The sequence below is a fragment of the Condylostylus longicornis genome, unplaced genomic scaffold, assembly GCF_029603195.1.
Source record: "Condylostylus longicornis isolate FDR11 unplaced genomic scaffold, ASM2960319v2 ptg000135l, whole genome shotgun sequence".
Lineage (NCBI taxonomy): Eukaryota > Metazoa > Arthropoda > Insecta > Diptera > Dolichopodidae > Condylostylus > Condylostylus longicornis.
Genome location: NW_026578103.1, coordinates 4,966,127 through 4,987,912, shown reverse-complemented (window position 1 = coordinate 4,987,912; position 21,786 = coordinate 4,966,127). Strand labels below are relative to the sequence as shown.

Here is a 21,786-nt window from a genome sequence, read left to right as displayed (position 1 = left end):
TTTTGTGCAAACTCTTCAAACTAAAGTTTTTCTTCATTTTTTCAGATTTGAACTAACTAAAACAATAAAAAACGGAAAACAAAGAAAAATTTTTAAGGATTTTGGATTGGATTTCAACAAATTTTTCGGATATCAATTTACAAAAATTTAAGAAAAGAAAAAAAATTTTCAATTTCGGCCATACAAAATTTTCCCTTCAATAAAAATTTTCAAAATTTTAACTTTTTCGAATTTCAAAAGAAACACAAAGAAAAAATAACATTTAGGCTTAAACAAAAATTAAAAAAAAAATAATTTATTCCATTCAAAATTTGGCTAAAAAGGAAACCAAGAAAAATAAAATTCAAAATGGATCCGCAACAACAATTTTGTTTAAAATGGAACAGTTATTCCTCAAATTTGGCAATGACATTTTCAAATTTATTTAAATCTGACCTGTTAGCTGATGTAACATTATCTTGTAATGGTAAGTAATTAAAGCATTTTTTATATGTATGTTTGTAATTATGAAATTTTTTTTATCTATGATTTAACAGATAATCATTTTAATAATATTAGAAAATAATTTCGATTAGACGGATTTTTTTAATTTTTATAAATCTCTTTTCATTACTATTTTCGGAATTTGCATTAATTCACAATAATTATAATTTTGCTCAATTTAATCAAAATTGCGGAGTTGCAATAGAATGTTCTTGCAATTTCGATTTCTTTTTTTTGCAATTGTGAATTTGCAAAAATATGCATTATACCTTTACATCAACTGTCAGGGCATTTTGAAACAGAAGGTTACAAGTACGTTTGTTAGAAATCATCAAATAAAAATTATACGATTTTGTCAAAATCGAAAAAAAAATTAAATTTCAATTTAATTTGGGATAAAATGTATGCTCTTTGTTTTTAAACACATTGTATTATTTTACATTTGTAAACTTAAAAATCTTGATGCATTGAATTATTTAATTAAATTGCTTACTTTAATAAGAAAATTTTTTGTTTCCATTTATTTTAATTTAAAAATTTCGACTTATACAACTGAAATAAGGATTTAAAAAAACATATGAGTCGAAAAATTTTTGGATAAACAAATTGACAAATATTTCAGTGTTAACAACGTCACAGACACAATATTAAATAAATTTTGAACATAACATATCGCCAAATTTTTTTGTTGATATTTCAGAAGACGAAACAATGTTTCCTATGCATCGTAGATGCAATTCCAAAGATACCCGTTATTATAAATGCAATTTATATCTTATTCACCCTGTAAAATGAATAACAAGTCTTCTTAATTTGAAATTTGAATGCAAATCGACAACTTTCACTTTGCTATTTCTTAAAATAATCTAAAAAAATTCCATCTGAAAACATGTTAATATAGTTTGATTTTCTATGACATGCTAATCCTCTATGTATATGTAAATGAGGTATTATTAAGTACTTATACGAGTTGAAAATTGTTCAGTTAACAGAAGTCATTTTTGAAAAACCTTGAAAAGTATTCCATTATTAAAAATTTTCTGAAAATAAAATTGAAATAGAGAAATTAAAAATATAAATATTTTATTAGATTTCCGTTTTGATATTTTATTATTTCCTATATTTCTTATATAATTAAAATAAATTAAAAATCAAAATGTCTAAAGTTTTAAACTTTAACAATTTTCAATTATAATTCACTACGTACTAAATTACTCAACCATTTACACTTTTTTAATACAATTTTTGTTGTAAAAAATTGTTTTGCGTTTTCAAACCCCTTTTAGAAAATCAATATTTTTTAATAATTTCTTTAATATGCTCAAATAAAAGTTATTCCATTTCCACTTTGAAATAAAATTCAGAAATTCTTATAATTATGAAAAATTAATAACAAAAGATAAAAATTTCAGAAAAATTTTATAATATCACATGGAACCCTGACTTGTTTGTAATGAAATTTATTTAATAACTTAATTATTATGAAAAGAGGTTATTAGCCTCTTACATTGTGTGCAAGCACTGTTAATAAAAGTTCGATTTTAATTACATATTTTTAAAAATCCAAAATGGCGATTCGAAATAGAATTTCCCTTTAAAAATAAAACTTTTTTTGTTTTTGAATTAAACCAAATTGATTGAAAAGTAAAAAGCCGTCATTCAAAACTAAAAGCAATTTTAATTTCTTCAGTAACTTTTCCTTTGGCCATTACAGTTATTATTGATATTTACATATAAGAACAAAATAATAATAAGGGCAAATAAACTCAAAAAGGACTACAAAATGACAAAATATTCAAAAAATAAAAACAAAGAGTAAAGCAATTATAAAAAAAAAAAAAACAAAATTTGTGTGCTATTTCAAATTTTAAAAAATTATTTTTCATTTTTTCCGATATACAAAAATATTTTTTGTGTTTTTTCACGTTAGAAAAAAAAAGAACAAATAATAACAACTGGAATTTATAGCTACGATATGTCCGCCGCAGTTGAAACGTAATACAATCGCCCTTCTTTCTTTTGCTATAAGGAAATTTTTAGTTAAGTGGCATGAATAACATAACAATGAATAGCATAACAATGAAATTAATGTCAAGTCTGAACGAATTGGCAGTATATCAAAAAATAATTTGTCGTTGTATGCCTCTAGTTGATGAAATTTTCAAGCCAAATTACTTCTGTGCCGGAGTTCTAGGTTTTTTTCATTTCAAATAAAAAAAGTAAGCACTACACAAAAGTATGGTTATCAAACTCATTAAATCAGTTGTCACAGGTTCGGAGTTACAGGGGCTTGAAGTCAATTTCGACTGCCTTTTTTACTTTTTGAAATTTTAAGTATAACGCCGCGACTTTAAGAAATCCGCGGCGAAATTTACCTGTTGAAGCTATGAACATAGTCTCCATATAAAAGTGTTCTCTAGTGAGACACCCTGTACATAACCATACATATACATTAATTAGAGAGCTTTAAAAGCAAGTTATAGAAGGGAAATGTTGAAATTTTTCTTTTACAGTATAAACCTTCACTCAAATTAATAAAAACTAGGCATTTTTGTGATAAATTATTAAAATAAAAATATTTCATATACAATACACAGCAATACGTAAAAATTATAAGGGAATGGTATACAATTTTCCTTCCTAAAGCTATAAAGAAAGAATAAAACAAAAAAAATGAAAACCAGCTATCGTAAAAAAATTAAAATTACAATAAGAAATAAACAACAACATCAAGATATAAACAAAATGAAAAAAAAACAAAGGTCCCTTTCCAAAAGGGATGCACATAAACAATTTACATGTTATTTTTATTTTTCCTTACTTTTTCTACTATTCTCAGAAACATACGTACACGTATGTTACGTGTTTTCATATGTTCATATATTTTCATAACTGTTATAGAGAATCTTGTCCAATCCGTGTAAATAAATAGCTTGAATATGGTCTGATATGGTTCCTCTTTTTACTTCCTATTCTTATATTATGCACATACAAATTTTTTTAAAGAATTTGTTCCAAAGGTTTTTACTCTCTATTTATAGAGTTTTTAGATATTTTTATGTATTAGCCAAAAATATTATAAAATATTTTGAATTGAAAACTCTATTCGAATATTCTTTATGTTTTTTTATACACAAAAAAATAAATATATATGTAGATAGATAAACATTTAGTAATCTAGCCTAAAAATACAAACGAAAAACAAACACAACAGAAAAAAAAACACAAAAACACCACTACTATGCCACCCTTTTAGAAGCTATCTAACTAGTCATGCAAAAACCCTTTCGTTACTTTTCGTCCTGTCGTTTTTTTTTTTTCTTATTTTAGTTTTTCTAGATGACGGATTAAAAGCAAATGTATGTAAGGGAATCAAAAAAAGAAATTTTCGAATTCAATTCCAAAATAAAAAATATTCTTTAAACTTTTTTTAAAATGCGCCGCGCTAGCCTATATGCTGCTCTACTTGTCCCAAAAATCATGAATGTTCTAAAACTTTTCGTATTTCTGCTTTCTTTTATTGAAATTATTCAGAATATCTTTTATATGTACGCCTATGTGTGTGTCTGTGTTATGTGACAAGTTTCTATGGAATGACTATTGTAAAATATTAAAAGAAATTTTTAATATCACATTGACATTAAAAATTTAAAAATATATATTTACATTTATGTGTATATATGTGTGTAGCCTTATAAATACAATAGAAATAAATATGTTGCCGCCAATTAATGTGCAGTAAATTTTTGAAAGTAGTGAAAAATCCTTTTTTATATTTTATTTGACCCAAGAATTACTCAAAGAAATTTTTTGAAAAATTAAGCAAATTTACATCGAATTTTCATTAAAGGGTGCGCTAACTTTAAAAAGCCTTAAATTGAAAAAATTTAATTAATAATTAATTATTTAGAAATCTTGCTTCCTACTTTTGCTGCATTCTATTTCTTGAATTCTATGTAGTTAAGCAATATTTAGCAAAATTTACATAAAGTATTAAAATCAATAAATTACAACAGTCAGTCACTATCAGAGCTTTAATCCCTAACACCATCCCAACATTAAACATTCGTTAACATTTCTGTAACATTTTTATAGATTTCTTTATCTCGTTTTTATTCTGATATCAAAATTTTTAAACTTCAATGCAAGATTCAACTATAATTGAGAATTTTATATAGAATTCAAAGGAAAGCAATATTTGATTCGCATATTTTGCCAGGAATAAAATCCTATTTTACGGTATGATACAAATACACATAAGCTACTTTCATTTTTTTTTATACTTATTTTACAATATAAAAACAACATATGGCGCGACAACACTTCGTATAGAAAATCTAATCTATTAAAAATAAAAAAAGTTCCTATAAATGAAATAGTAATTTTTGTTCTACGTTTTCTTTTATTATCCTGTCAAAGGTATGTATGTATGTATGTATGTATATGTACGTGCATATTTATTAAAAATTTTAAATTTTTTCTTTTCTTAAGCCTTATAGGCAAACGTTGAATATCTTATGACTATTAAAATGACTATACCGAAACCGAGAAATATTTAATTAAAGACATTATCAAATGCACTTGGACAATCACAATTTACTTTTTAAAATTGTGGAGAGTATTAAGAGAAAACGAGAGTACAGGAGAACAGAATTCATCATCAAATTGCATACGTAAATTCTACATGAGTGCTTCCGAATATATTTTCAATATTACCGAAAAAAACATATTGATTTCATACAAAGTTTATTGATGTTGAACGAATATTGCGAAAATCCATTAATATTCAAAACTATATTTCCGAATAGTAATTTGGCAGTTCTCGCAATTAAATGTGCCAGTATTTCATGTAGAATTCCTAAAAGTATGCAAATATTTTAATGTCTTTAATTATCATAACACAAATATTTTTATATGAAAACCAACTCATTTTAGCAAAACTACTACGATTTCTTAATTCTCCAAGAAACCTTCTAACCCTAAGTGCCTTTCTTTCTGTTTTAATATCTTGAATAGTAAAACATATTAACTGAGCAAACCTGCAAGCTTTTTAGTTTCAAATTCTGTTTATCTATCTATACTTTGAGTTTTTAATAATTTAAGCATTTATTACGTATGTAATCATTCACTCAGTTGATTTTTTCCATAAATCGATCATTTTACTGGGTTATTACATAAAAATTATTAAGATTTTAGGTTTCATTTAAATTATAAAAAAATGTACTTTATTAGCTAACTTCCTATTTAAGGGCATTCATTTTAATACTCTATGAATATTAACAATAAAATTTTGAATTATTATACAATATATAAAAATATAATTTATAAGTTCATATGTTTATATACATATATTACATACATATAAGTGCTACACATATACGAGTGCCGCCTACAAATAACAATTTATAATTTTATGTTAACAAGTGACAAATAAAAGTTAAATTTCGCACATACTTTTATGATGAAATGTTCACATATGTTTGTACGCTCGTTTCTGTACACCTATAAAAATGTATGTATGTTTATATGTCATATATGTACATATAAATGTCTATTATGTTTAAAGAAGCGAATTGTTTTTTTTATTTTACATTTTTCTTATTATACTTTCTGTTTACTTTTTATATTGTGCTTCTTTGCCAAAAAATAAAATAAAAAAAGCAGGGAAAATCATAAAGCAACCCAAAAATGGAAATAAGGATAATATATACTTACATGTACATACATATATCAAATATTTTACGTTGTTACGAAAAAAAAAATAAAAACAAAAAAATAATCATTTATTTTGCCTGTCTCGTCTTTAACAATCGCTTGTTATTAATATATTATGTGTTATCATACTCACTTTTTTTTATGTCGAGACCGGGATATACTCAAATTGAGCCTTTTTTTTCATTCATCTTCTTCTTCTTACTTCCTTTTCCTCATGAGCTTTTCCTACAACTTTGTAATAAAGTATACTTCACCTCAATTTTCCATTCTCCTCTCCTTATTTTTTCTTCATAAGCAAACATTTTTTACTGCTACCACCACCGCCATCGCCACCCCCAATATCATATATTGTTCTCTATAGACCGACCATTCACATAGAAAAGAAACAAAGTAATGAAAAACAAAAATAGAAACAAAAATATAAAAATGAACAATCAACTAACAATTTGAACCTATGGTAATGTTTTCATTTTCTTCGAATTTTCTTTTTAACCCACATAAAAAAGAAAACCAAGAAAAATAATAACCATAAGAAATGAATAATAAAATAAATAGAAAAATGTAAGAAAAATAAAATTTTCCTTTGTTTGAAAAAGTAAAAAATAAAAAAATTATTTTTTTTTTATATTCCAACAAGTTAAATAAATTCCAAGTTCTTTTATTTTTGTTTTTCTTTTATTTTAAGAAAAAAGGTGTCTTCATATTATCTGAAATTAATATGCATCAGATCGACATATACACGTTTATATTTACCGAAATTCAGATCAAGAATTGTTTGTTTTAAGGAGAGAATTTCCTATAGAAATTTTAATTTTTTATTTTTCTACAAGCAAAAACCCTCGGCTTTGAATTAAAACATAAGACATATGGGGTAAAGCAAGAATTTCTTTCTCATATTGTGTTCCCTATCTGTTTTCATTTATTCAAAAATATGAATGATTTCAACGAATGAAACATTACAAAAGTGTGAACGATATTTTAAATTCAAACAGTTTTTTCAAAAATTTTTGGAGCAAGACTTTTCAAAGTGACCTTTTTAATAATGTGTTTCTTTTATTATTACATATTATAGTTTAAAAGTGATTTGAAACAAAGTTTGCAAATTTTTTGATTAATTGTTTAAAATAAAGTCTGTTGATGCAATAGAGCCCCAATAATGTTCTAACACAAAAACTCATAATAATAGCCGATTCGGCTCTGAGAAATCTTAAAATATTTTTTAGGAATTTAGCAAAATCAAATGAGACTCTAAAAATTTTATTTTTACCTTGAAGTTTTTCTATATTATTCCTATATTTTTGATACCTTAATCTTAAATTTTTAACGTTAATATTAAGATTTAATATTATCAATAAATTTCTCTGTCCGATTTTATAACTTTGTCGTTTCGGTGATTTCATCTTAAAATTTAGAATTATGTTGAAACTAAATTGATTAGCAATCAAATTTAATTATTTTTTTACTTACACATATTATATACAAATTAATTTTCTACTTTGCAATTTATCAGGTTGTTTTCACATTTTAGCCCTTAAGTACAATATTAAAATTGATTTTGAACTTAAATTTCTAAAAATAAACGTAACATACTTTACAAATGAAGTGTTTTTGTCTACTACATATTATGTTTCTCTCTTATGTACATACTTAAATATCGTTTGCTTAGAAATATAAGGTTCTATAGTGTTTCGCTACTGTTTTGAGTAATTACTTTTTACAGAACACCAGATTTTTTAATATGCCAAATTAATAAAAAAAAATCTGATGTGGTCAGCACATAACCGACCGCTATGTATATTATCTGGTTAAGTGACAGCGTTACAGAAGATTATAAAAATGTCTGTTAAATACTTACTTTCCAATTTTTAGGGCGGTTCATCCCTGAAAAGCTCGCTACTTAGTTTCGGCAACAAACAGAGCTCAAATATCAAATTTCAAGAAATTCAAAGGTAAAAAACGTAAAATCGGCCCTCAGATCAGTTTCCGAGCCCTGATCTTTCTAAAAAATTTATATTCACTGCTTCAATACGAAGAATTTAAATATTAAATTTCAATGAAATCGGTTGATTATTTCTCTTTATATGGGCAAAAATCTAAAATTATAACCCGCAAAAAAGTTCATTTTCCAAGGCCTGATATATTCCAAAAGTTGATCAATTCGTGCCATGGCCAAAGTAAACTCACATATAAAATTTCATGAAAATCGGTTTAGCTGAACTTGAGACACACGCGTGCACACACAGACCGACATCTCTCTAATTGTAGTTTATTTACGCTTCCCTACTATGTATTCGGTAATACAATTTTTAACTCTACTTTTCATTTTTGAATGATAGAAACGTTTTAATTCTAGTCAAGCAATATATTTAGAGTAATCTATTATGTTGCAATTCATATTTGTTTTCATTCAATTAAAAAAAAATTTTCCTATCATCTTCAATAAATATTCTACACATACATATATCACAAACCTTGTATTTCTAAATACATATATGAAATTTCAAAATTACAAGAACTTAAGAACAAGAAATTTCTTTTTAAATATTAAAAAAATTAAAAGAATTAAAGTGGAAATTATTTTAATTTAAGTAATAGGTTGTTATTATAACGTTAAAAATAGTGTCGTGTTTAATAAGGCAAAATTTTTTTTTGTAGTACTCATTGCAAACCTTAATCTCTCATAATCATCACTACTGGATTATAAAATATTGAATATCAAGGATTATATTGGCTTATTTATCAAATTAGATTCGAAATTTAATTTATTTATTTGTAATGCATGCTTATTCACATATGTGTATTGAACATTATGTAAGATCCTTGTAAAGAAAAGTAAAATGTGTGTAAATCATGTGTGTATGTAATTTGTATTACAATATCATAAGTAAATAAGCAAATTTGTGTAGATTAAATGGAATTTTCACTTTTTTTTTTGTTGTTGTTTTTTTTACGGAAAATTTTTTTTCCTTATTTACTCTTTAATATTTTCTTGTTTTATTTTTGTTTACGATTCCGAATAATTTAATGTCCCGTCATAATATTAAAGAAAATATAAGAAAAAATTCGAAAGAAACTTTTTTTTTGTATTTTTACGCACATTTCATTATACACTTAATATGTACATAAGTATGTACGTATGTATTTTCCATATACTTGTGTACATATAAAATATTAAATATTTTTTTATTTTTGTACAAATAAGATTGAGATTTTTTTTTATATTTAAGAAAGAAAAACCTTTAAAAAAAAAAGAAATTCACCATCTTTTTAATATTCTCTCACCCTTCATTATGATTTTTGTCGTAATTTTTTTTTTATTGTTGTTCTTGGTATTTTTATGTTTATTTGTTTGTTTTTTTCTTTTTTATACATTTTTTGATTTTCTTTTAACCCTGACCTTCGCAATGTATAGATTTTTGTATTTTTGTTTTCTTGTTCTTTTTTTATGTTGTTATTATTATTGCTCTTCCATAATATCTTTTTAACAACCAAAACTGATTTACATATTTTTTTATACCCTATGTGTATATTGTGTGTATGTTTTATACACATATCTACATGTATAAAATGTATGTATAATTATATAGGTATGTATGTTAGTGGAAGATATCAACCCAAAAAAGAAATCTTTAAAAAGAAAAAAAATTTGTGTTGGTTTTTTTTTTTTGTTGTTGTTATTTTTCTTATTTCTTTGGATATGAATGAAATTTTCGATGTTTCTGTTTATTTTTTTCTTTTTCTTTTTGATTATTATGTTTTCTTATTTTTTTTTTTTGCTCTATAAAGAAAAGAAGACCCAAATACTCATATCGTTATTATTTTTATTATTTTTATTTTATATTTACATAATAATATTACCTATATGTAGCCAATATATTCACACGTTTAAGCATAAATACTCTACCCAGATACATACATATATACATATTTAAATTCTTATACTATTTTAATATATATTATTTAACAAACTTACCTACATGTAGTTATTTTCACATATGTTTATGTTTGGTCCCTTGAGTATCTTCATACATTTGTGTGTACATTTTTATATTTATGTCTGTATATATATGTATGTAAAAGTTCAGTTTCAGAGATGCTATTCACCACCTACAATCCTAGACATTCATGTACATCTATCTGTACATATGTGTGTATGTACATATGTTTCATAATTTTATTTTATCACCGTCTTTATATTGTCTCCCACACTTTCATCTAATCATTTTCATTATCATCTTCCTCTCATCAATGGGAAATTCTTTTTTTTTCTTGTGTTAAATTTTTGTTATTTTTAGCCAATCATCCCTTGTATTTTGTTATTGTAATTTAAATTGATATTTTGTATATATATATATATATATTATGTATATATACAGAATGTAGAGCAATATAATGATATTTTAAATCTTCTGCGGTAAAAAATAAAAATAAATAATAAGAATAAGAATTGATAACAAAAAAAAATTAGCAAAAATGATATAGAAAAAAAAAAGAATAAATTGTAAATAAAAATAATATGTGAAATGAGTACATACTACAATAAACACTCATATAGGCTCATAGACATTTCATGATATTGAATAACTACATATACATATGAAGTACATTATCTTTTTGTACAACATGTACATGTCTCACTTTTTTATATATGAATGTAGAAAAATCCGCAGTATAATTTATTCTACAATACTGGTACGCATTTATATTATGGTTGTATACCACAAGGTATTGCAGTTTTTTTATTTCTGTTTTTCTTTGAATTATTAAAATAATCCGTATGATATCAATTTAAGTAGGTATGTGGGAATTTTTTTATTGACTGCATCGTAATAATAAGGAAGATAAGTACATTAATTGTGTTTTTGAAAAACAATCTTAAAATAAGAAAATACTGAAATTATAATCCAATAAAAGAAAACCAAGTATGAGTGGAACATTATATCTACAATAATGCTGTTAGTCAAATAAAAATATTGAATGAGAAACTTGGATTTTCGTGGAGAGTCAGTCTTTTCTATCAGTCTTTTCTATTAACAATCTTATTAGTTACCTTTCTCAATGACTAAAATTCTGTTCTTTTTATAATATCGAAAACATTCTACTGAAAATTACTGAAAACATTCCAATATTAAATTATAAACGATTAGAATGGTTAACCTATTATGTTGTATGATATGCAACACAGTATGTAATAATAATTGTACCAACACATTAATTTTAAAGTATTAATTTATTTCTCGCGCCTATCATTACATATACAAAAAGACTGAATAAGGATATTGAGTCGTTACATATTAAAAAAAACAAATGATTCCAAAATCATTGACACACCAAATTTTAACGATATTTATTATTTGAAGTCTCATATATTGCGAATTTTCTAATTTCTCTCATCCATCAATCCTTAAAAAATATGAATATCTATGTACGTTATCAAAAATATGGAAGAGTGGTTTTGCATGCGAATACTTTAATACAAAATGGCCAGGTTATTTGTTGTTCATATTTAACATCAAAATTACATAAAATACAAAATTCATAAAACCAAACATATTTCATAAAAAGGCACATACATTCAGCATACGTAATATAAAAAACTTGATTTTATTCAAATATCTGCCAAAATAACAAAACTAAACAAATTTAGCAGAATTTGTAATGTGAAGCATTTATACGTATGTATTTATGTAATAAATAAAATAAAATGCTTACTTATCAGGTGACAAAAATATAAAACAAACAAATTATATGTATGTATGTGCACATATGAGCACACATACATATATACATATATGTATATAAATGCAAGTATAAAAGTAAAAATTAAAAAAAAAACAAAGAAAACAATTTATTTAAAAAATAAACTCATTTCGATTTAAGACGTTGATGTCGCTGCTCTCTTTCTTCTTCTTTTTTCTTTTTTGATATTTTCTTTAAGTATGCATGTAGGTATCTTAAACTTTCAATGCCAAGGTGAACATTTACAAAAAAAAAAATTTTTTTTATTAATCTCAATCAAATAATCCGTAACAATATTTTACTTTTTTTCTGTTATAAAAAGTTTACCGTTGTTTACAGACAAGATGATTGTTTTTTTTTGTTTTTCTTGTTTTTTTTTTTTTAAATAATCCAATTGAAAAAAAAAATTTGTCTCATGTAAATTACCATATTTATTTTTCTATTTGTCTTTTTTTTTTATTTGTTTTAACTTTTTTATCTTTCGTCGTTTCTCTTAATTCTGATTATTTCTTATGTAACATAAAATTTTACAGTTTTTTTTTTCCCCTATATATTTTTATATACATATTACATTCGTATACACGTAGGTGTGTGAATGCAAAAGTATATTATTGTACTGTTTAAACATTTGTCATCAAATATTAATCATTATTTTTTTAATACATATTTTGGATTGCATATTTATAGGCGTAAGTAAATAATATTTTCAAATAACTGTAATTATGAACAATATATATTATATACTCATAACTAATAATTTTAAATGAGGGTAATTTAAATTTTGAATATTTGGATGAAATTCCATTTTAATGTCGACTTATCGGAATTATAAACAAAAATTTTTTTTTGCATTAGTGTTTAAGCCTTCTTATTCCTATCTGGTTACCAAAAAATTATTTTTATTGCAAGTCATTAAGCGTCATCTCACCCCTAAATTTGTATACTCGTGTGTCAGTTTAATCAATATCTTGAATCATTTCAAATTGACACTTTATTAATCCAAAATAAGCAGCAAGTGATTGTTTGTTAAGGTTTTGAAACTTAGGCTGAATATATTTTTATAACAAATTTTTGTAAATTACTTCCTGTTTCTGAGCTCGTATTGTTTCTTCATGATGAAAATGGCAAGCTTTTTTACATTTGTAATAATTAAAAAAAATTTTTTTTTTAATACATAATTGTATATATATTTTTAATAAAATAATTATTTATCAAAATGAAAATTAATTTTTAAAAGCGGAAAGAAAGGTGCAACACAAAAAAAACCGCTCTACCAAATTTTTTTTTTAAACTATTTAGAATGAATTGACGTCAATACAAAAATTCAACCAATTTTAATAGAAAATATGCAAGAAGTATCTACATATTGCAATGTACATACAAACATACAATTGCGTTATGTGAAGATTAATTAAAAAATTTATTCAAAAATTTTGAATAAAATCCAAATTTTTCGATATTCCATTTTAATTGTTTGTCGTATTTTATTTACTTTATTTTTAATTTCTCAATTTTAGTACTTTTCTTAAAACAAGATTGGAAAAAAGTACTTATTCTATATTGTTATCAAATTTATCAAACATCCAAGTAGAAATATTGATTATTTTCTAAGAGAACTTATTATTGTAAGGGAACAAGAAAACAAAATGATCATAAGTGTCATAATTTTTTCTTACTTAAAAGAAACACGTGTGTTAAGACAATTAACACCTGTAGGAAATCAATTAATCTTTAAACCAATAATATAAAATTTTATAGTATTATTTTCGTATTTTTGTAGAAATAGTTTTCAAAAAGCAGTGAAAATCATACAAAAGTTTTTGAGATAAAGAAAAAGGCACATAACTTTGCGGCAGCAAATGAGTTATTCAAAATATTGTAAAAATTGACAATTAGTTTAAATATAGTTTAAAATGCAATATGCCCGATCGATCCATAGTAAAAGCCCCATGGCTCACATCACCTGATTTTTCGAAAAACTATTGTAAAATTGACCGAACTGAAAATCGCCCCGCAGCAAAGGTCCCGTTTCCGAAACTTGACTTATACGAAAAATTTATTACAAAAATAATGAAATGATAAAATGACTTTTTTAAAGTGTATACTCAGGTATAAATTGCTATGAAAATTGATTAAGCCGAACTTGAGATATACCCATGCACATACAGACTTACAGAAAAATTGTTTATTTACGCTTCCCTTATCAATGAACAATGAATTTATACCGAAAAACCCAATATGCAAAATTTAATGTCATTGGACAACGTTAAGGGGCGTTATATGCAATACAGTCAGTAGAAATAGAACTTAATTAACTTAAATTTTGATAACAAATTTTAATTGCTAGAGAAACACATTTTTTAAAAATTCTTCAAGAAGAACACAAGAAGAGGAAATAAAATTAAAAATAAGAAAGCACCCAGCATTATGTAAATGTGTTATATAAGAATAATTATGAATAATATTATGTAATAAAATTTAATTAATTAACTATATACATACATAGTTCATATACACTTATACAAATGTATGTACGTATTGAGAATTGTGGTTAGCGATCAGTTGTACAAATATTGCGCGATTCATTATCATAATCTGATGTTTGTTTGGGTTTTTTTTGTAGATGATTTTGTTTTTTTCTGTTTTTGTAGTTTTTTTTCCACCGCTTTTAAATATTTTATTTATTATAGGTTGCTTACTGTTTACGTTTTTCTGCTGTTGTTTTTTTTTTCGTCTTTTCTCAATAAAGTTAAGAATCTATTGAAAAGAAAAATATTGAAAATGTGCAAAAGAAAATATATAATTCAACATTTACACATACTTATGCAATATGTACATTTTAATATACATATTTATGTATGTACTATTTCAAGCTTCTTATTAATATAGCCTTGAAAAATATTTTTGTATTAAAATTTTATACATAATATTTTGGAAGAAAACTATTAACTAAAAAATAAAAAACCTGAACTGTTATGATTTTTTCTTATTTTTTTTAATAGAATATACACATGTATATGTACATAGTATATCATATTGTAATTTTTATAAGACACAATATTATTTTATTGCTACTTGTTATACTACTTTTTATAAATTATGTATACATATGTATTTACATACTTATGTATACACTTGTTCGAATATATGCCTAATAACTACTATTTTTGATTCTATAAATGCTAATACAAGTCAATTAAAAAAAAATAAATAGCGGAAGGGAATTTAATATTTAAAACCATATAAGTATGTATATGTATAAGTGGATATATATATGTTATGTATGTAAGTAAGCTGAAATTGCGCAATTCTGTTAAATGTTTTTCCTATTTGTATTTTTGTGATTATCATTTTATTTACCAATTTTTTCATATAGAAATCTTTAGGAAATTCAAAAAGAAAATAACGCGAATTTTTATGTTCCTGTGTATGTGCATTTTATATTAAATAATACAAATTTTTATATTTTTGTATGCACAAACGCTGTTTAGATCGCAATGTCTCAGAGTAACACAGATACTATTAAAAATGTAACAATTATTTAACATATGAAATCATATGCAAGAAAATATTATTCAGACTAAGAATTGTTAGAGCTTTCTTGAGCCTTTGACTTTACCACATTAAGATTTTTATAACTTGGATATTTGCTAATAAATTGGAAAACTTTAATTTTAAACTATAACTTATACTCTTTAATTTTAAACTATAAATGCTCTACACTACACCTCTAAAATAGAAAGAATTTTGGGAGAATAAACCTAATTATCTCGCCGCTTCAAAAATTAGTTATCCAAAATTAAAATTTATTGTATCCGAACCATAAACACAAAAAAATCAAAACTTCAAATTTTTAGCAATCTATTTTCACTCTTCCAACAAAATTAAAAAAAAGTTGCTTATTAATTCCAATTAAAATTATTAGTTCGTGCACCCGTCTGTCCGTGCATCTATTTGCAAAATTTGAGAACTCTTTGAGATTTTTTTACTAAAATAAAATTTTTACCTATAGCCGCCCCTTTTTAAAAATGATTGTTCTCAAAGTCCTAAAAATAATGCCATTTAAAAACACAAAAAAAAATTTAAATTCTAATAGCAGAATAGCATAATTAAATATTACAATTACAAACAGGCCTGCGAAACTAAAAGTTATCTTAAACCCATTTTTTTTTTTATTTTTATAACATAACTTTTTTCTACTGGATGATAAACTGTATAGGAATCTGAAATTTTAGAAGCTCCTAGACACTGATTTCTTCGCCTTCAAAATTATCGTCTCTCGAAATTAGTAAGATTTTCCAAATGTCTTACCATAAAAAAACATAATTAGCCCTTGAATTCGACCATTATATTAACACTTTTTTCTAATATTCTCCCAAAAGTATGCAATGATTTTTTAAATTTTAGTATATTAATGAAATGATTAACTAAATAATATGCTACTAAAATTTTCTTGTTCAAGGAAAATATGCTATGCACCATCGGTATGATCCAACTATATTTTTTTTAAACTACTTATTCATATGTTTTATTAAGTTCTTAAAAATCTTAGCATTTATATAGTTATAGAATTTTAAATTCTATTACAATATAATAACGCTTCTTTTAATTTTTGTCCTTCTCCTAACAGTATGCAAAAAGATAATGTATTGTTGTAAAAGAGAAATAATTTAAAAAGAGCATACATAACGTAGCTCTATATAATTTTAAAAGAAGTACTTTTAAATATTATGAACGATTTTAATCATTCGTTTGATTCGAATTTATTCAAAGCATCTCGATATTTTTTGATTGAAATACAAATACATATATATAAGTTTACATGCTTCTATTCCTATGTATTCATGTATATATGTACATATTTATACATTACCACATATTTCATACTATTATATTATCATACATGTATGTATACATGAAAATATTAAAAAAAAACTGCCCTATGATTTTGTTATAAAAAATAAATAAAATTAATTTTTTCTATTTATATTTTCCTCTAACAATAATTTAATCAATTCGCGAGATAAAGCTTTCTGAAATTTCTGAAAAGAGATGCAATTACAAAATATTTTTGATTTTTTTTATTGTCAGCTCACAACTAAATAATTAATTTTTTTAAAACATTTTTATAGCAGACATAATATGACCTTGATATTTTTTTTATTATTTTTGAATTCATTTTTAAGATAATAAAGAGAACTATTAGAATATTGTTAAAGACAAAAAAAAATTTTTGATCTTGTTGTTTTTTTTTATATAAAAATTTAAGAGTGGGTTTTTTAGACCAGGTGATGTCTGGTTTTCTGCATTCTATAATAAATTAATTAAAGTGATTTTTCCCTCTTCATTTTGAATTTTTAAATTATTCTGCTTTATTTTTTTTGTTATATTTACAAAATCTTTAATGAAAAATTTTCTGTATATATACAAACATAAACAAGTATTTATGTACATAAAATAAACTAGTTTTTGAATTAGACATTTAATTTTAATTTACTATTTTTATTATTATATGTGAATACCTAAGTACATGTATAAATTTTTATTAGACATTTAAGAGACGGCAAATTTATTAGTGAAATAAAAATAAAATTACTAAAAAAAAAGAAAAAAAAAATGGTCAACAATAAAAATTTAATTCATTCATGAATTTTATTAATTTATAAAAAATCAAAATTTAAATTTCTATAACAAATACATAAAATTTATGTACCTATTCACGTACATATTTATAAATACGTAGTAAATGTATTATATATATATATATATATATATATATATAATGTTGTAGTACACATAAAAAATAAAACTGGTTAAAAAATATTATAATTAATTACGTTTTTACTAAAATAGTAGGTTAATTATGGGCTCATCTCTTAAATTAAAAACATTTTTTCATTATATAGAGTTTCATTTTCTTACATAGAATTTTGCTTTATATATAAAATATACGAAAAATGGAATAAGGAAATGTAGCTTATATAATTTAGCTTATTTATTAATATATTCAAAGGACAATTAATTTTTAACTTATTTTCAAAATTCTTTTAACAAAAAACATTCAACTTTAGTAAAAATTGCATATATGAAGGCGTATATGAATATGAAAAACTATATGAATAAAAAAAAAATATTTGTCAGTTTGTTTTTTTGCAATTTTCTGCACTCTTGACCCCCCGGTCATTATTACCTACGCATTGTATAAATTAATTTTTATAATATATTGAGTATCAGCTTTAACTACGAAAAATTTTGATATTTAGGACCAAATTTTAATGAATATATAAGAGGTTTCCTTGTTATTTTATATCTCAGTTCTGATATCAAATGTACAAATATAAATTTGATTTTATTTTTATTCAGAAATTATACAACCTTTTTGGCAATTGTTCACACAATATTGAGTCTTCTTTTAACACAGATCATTGCACCTTTAATTTTTGCATATTTTAGAAACGATATCTGCCTTTTGAAACACTTTATCTTCACACTCCGCATTAATTCTTATTGCATCATAATTCACTTTATTTTTGATTTTAAGGACATGTTTAAGGACATGCATTGTTACCATATTTGCATAAATACACATCCTATATACATAAAATTTTTATCATAGGTTTCTATACCATGCTATAATGAAAATTTAAAAAAATTAATTGTTAAATTTGTTAAAAAAAATTGCATTTACATAAAATTAAAAATAATTTGTGTATTCTTTAGATTTTATGGAATGTTATAAAAATAAAAGATTTTCTATAACTTTTATTAGATTTTGATTTCATGTTTAAATATGGCCCTCATTTTTCAAAAATTCGAGCAGCATTTTTGTGATGTTTTATAAAATTATTTTTTCCTTTTTCTTTTATACTAAAACAAATAAAGAAAAAAAAACAATGCCACACGTCTATTTGACTGGCTTTTGTTTATAAATAAAATGTACACAGTCAAAACAAGAAAGAAAAAAAAAATGTCCTTGAAACATAAAATCAAAAAACAAACAAAAAAAAGGGCAGAAAAGCAAAGAAAAAAGGAATGTCTATGTTGTTTTTATGAAGATAAAAATAATAAACGAGTCCTTTTTTTTCTCTCGAATTTCTTATTAATTTTTTGTTTTCGTTTAATTTGGCGCTAAGAAAATTTTTTTAACACATTTTTTTTTCTCTTTTGGTGTTTCTTCTTTCTTCTGTTGTTCTTTTTATTGGTTTTTCTTCGCTCGTTTTTGTTCTCTAACATTTTTATTTTGTCTTAACCACCCCAAAGAAATAAAAAAGAAAAATTGTATGTATAAAAATACTAAGTAATAAATTTTCTCTCACTACTCCATATAGCGGGAATTTTACACAATTGTCTTTATTAGGTATCCTGTTCCTTTTTTTTTGTATTTTCTTGTTTATTTCATTTTATTATTTTCTTTTTACATTATTGTCATTTCGTATTCATTTTGGAATTTTTATTATTTTTTTTGTTTTTGTTAATTTTGTTATTTTTTTTTTATATCTTAATAATATGTAATAATTGTGTATAAGGAACGTAGCAACACAGCAACATGTGACATTGACAAGTCGACAGTGAAAGATGATGCCGGCATAACGCCAGCATCATATTTGTTGTTGTTGTTTTTTCTTTTTTTGTCAATTCAGTTGAAGTTAATGTTACAACTCCTCCCCATAGAAATGAAAATCAAAAAGAAAAATATATTGTAATAAAAGTAATTGAAAAAAATATTTTAGAAATCTTGTTTTGTATGTAAAACAATATCCTCATATATGCATATGTCTACACATACGTACATTCTGTATTGTATTAAAATTCGAAAGCTTCCTGACACTTTTTTCTTTATTTTTTTTATTCATATTTTTTGTTTTCTCTCTCTGAAATCTCTATTGTACACATAGAAATATGAATATGTGAATATTTTACTTGTACATACATACGCATATATACATAGGTAACAAAAATCATTTATTAAAAATATCAAATTCCCAAAACACCTACGACTATTGTAAAATGTTAAGTGTGTATATATGTAATGCAAGTAAGTATATATATGCAAAATATACAATATATTTGAACTTAAAGGACATAATATTATCATTGTTGAAATATTACCAATGACTACCATTCGATTTGAAATAATAATGACTAAATTAGTTTTATTATACGAAATACATACATACATACACATATACGTAAGTACATGTAATATAAGAAATTTGTTATGACGTTCAATAATAAATAGGAGATTTCTTAACATTGTATACATATAGAAAGTGAACTAATTCTTTTTTTCTTGTTATATATAATGCTGCTTATTCAATATAAGAATTATTATAAAATCTCAAAATTTCAAGATTAATGTAATTAAATTTATTAAATTTAAAAATTTTACTTTTTATTCAATACTTACATGTTCATTATTTAAATTTGAATGTATGTAGTTTAATTATATAATTTAGTGTAACGTAATCAGCATGTTACAAATAGTTACTAAATAAAATGAAATTTAAAATGCACACATGATTATGTTATCGTACCTAATATTATATCACCATTTCTCGTTATTCTAAATCAACTTCATGTACGTTACTAAAATTCTTTCACTTTAAGTTTTTAACGTAACAGTTTTCTAGAACTATTAAATAAGTTTAGTTATACAATTAATTGGAAATTATTTTTTTACTGAAAATTTGAGAAAAATAATAAACATTTTTGGAATAATTTTCTCAAAACTACATGTTTAAGTATAGACATTACTATTTGAAAAGCGGTAAGTCTTCTATTAATCACATACATTTCCTTTATGTAAAAATTGTAAAAAACAGTAGTAACTTATTTTTGAAAAACAACAGCTGCATTTCTTTAACTTTAACAGTTTGAAGGCTTATCATGTAATTAAGAACTTGAAATTCCTAGCAGAATATTTTCAATATGATTATCTTTAACACTTTAATACTGCCCCTACATGTCCGAAAACCCCCACACGAAAAATTTGTTTCTAAAAAAAACCTCTAAGGAATCACCGCTCGCTAATCTTTATATTCGTTCTGAACTATCTTGTATATCTAAAAACCTTTATAATAATGATAACCCATGATGGTCAGAAATGTATTAAGAGTTGCGTCACTGAACTAATGCAAATAATTAAACAAACTTTTACAAGAGGGTTGTGGTCAAGCATCCGCAATTTATATTGCAAAATTTAAACTAAAAATATAAATTTTTAATTAATATAAAATACAAACTATTCCAATAGTGGCCTGTAATAATATTAAAATAGCTTGATGTACATATGTATAGATTAATAGTTCTTAAATTCAATTTATTGAAATGTTACAAAGGTATTCTAGATACACCATATCATCCGTCAAGTAAAATCTAAGTCAAGTAAAAAAATTACCCGTGTTATGTAACAAAGAAAGTCTTTATTCTTCTGAAAAAAAGACGGAATCACAGAAAAAAAAAAGAATTTTCCTATATGATTCGGGGGACAAAATACATACTTTATTAGACACAAAAATTTTCTTTTTAACCATTTGATTTCATTCATAAAAAATGTCACAAATCTATTTCCTAATCTTATATTTTCATTATACTATGCGACAAAAAATAGAATTTTTTCTTATCTTTACTAGTGCTAGCGCCTTCATTCCACTACAAAAATGCTTATACGTTAAGAATTGAAAAAAGAGAAGAAAAATATTTTTTAGTATAAATAAAAGTGAAAGAGAAAACAAAAACGTGTTTGGGAAGAAAACAAGAATTAAATTTTTTGATACCTTAATTTTACTTTGTATTTCCTATTGTATGTATACCTTGTTCTCATATTGTTCGCATACACTTACATATTTG

General features: G+C 23.8%; 1 protein-coding gene across 3 annotated transcripts in view; it reads left to right on the top strand.

Moving 5' to 3' along the window:
- The first annotated feature begins 256 nt into the window (after positions 1-256).
- LOC129615392 (zinc finger protein chinmo) overlaps positions 257-21,786 on the top strand; it is a 28,917-nt gene continuing 7,387 nt past the window's right edge. For all 3 annotated transcript variants that reach the window (XM_055530563.1, XM_055530562.1, XM_055530561.1), the window contains exon 1: positions 257-466. In XM_055530563.1, coding sequence (XP_055386538.1) covers positions 349-466 — 118 coding nt within the window. In that variant the 5' untranslated portion in view covers positions 257-348. The remainder of the gene's footprint in view (positions 467-21,786) is intronic.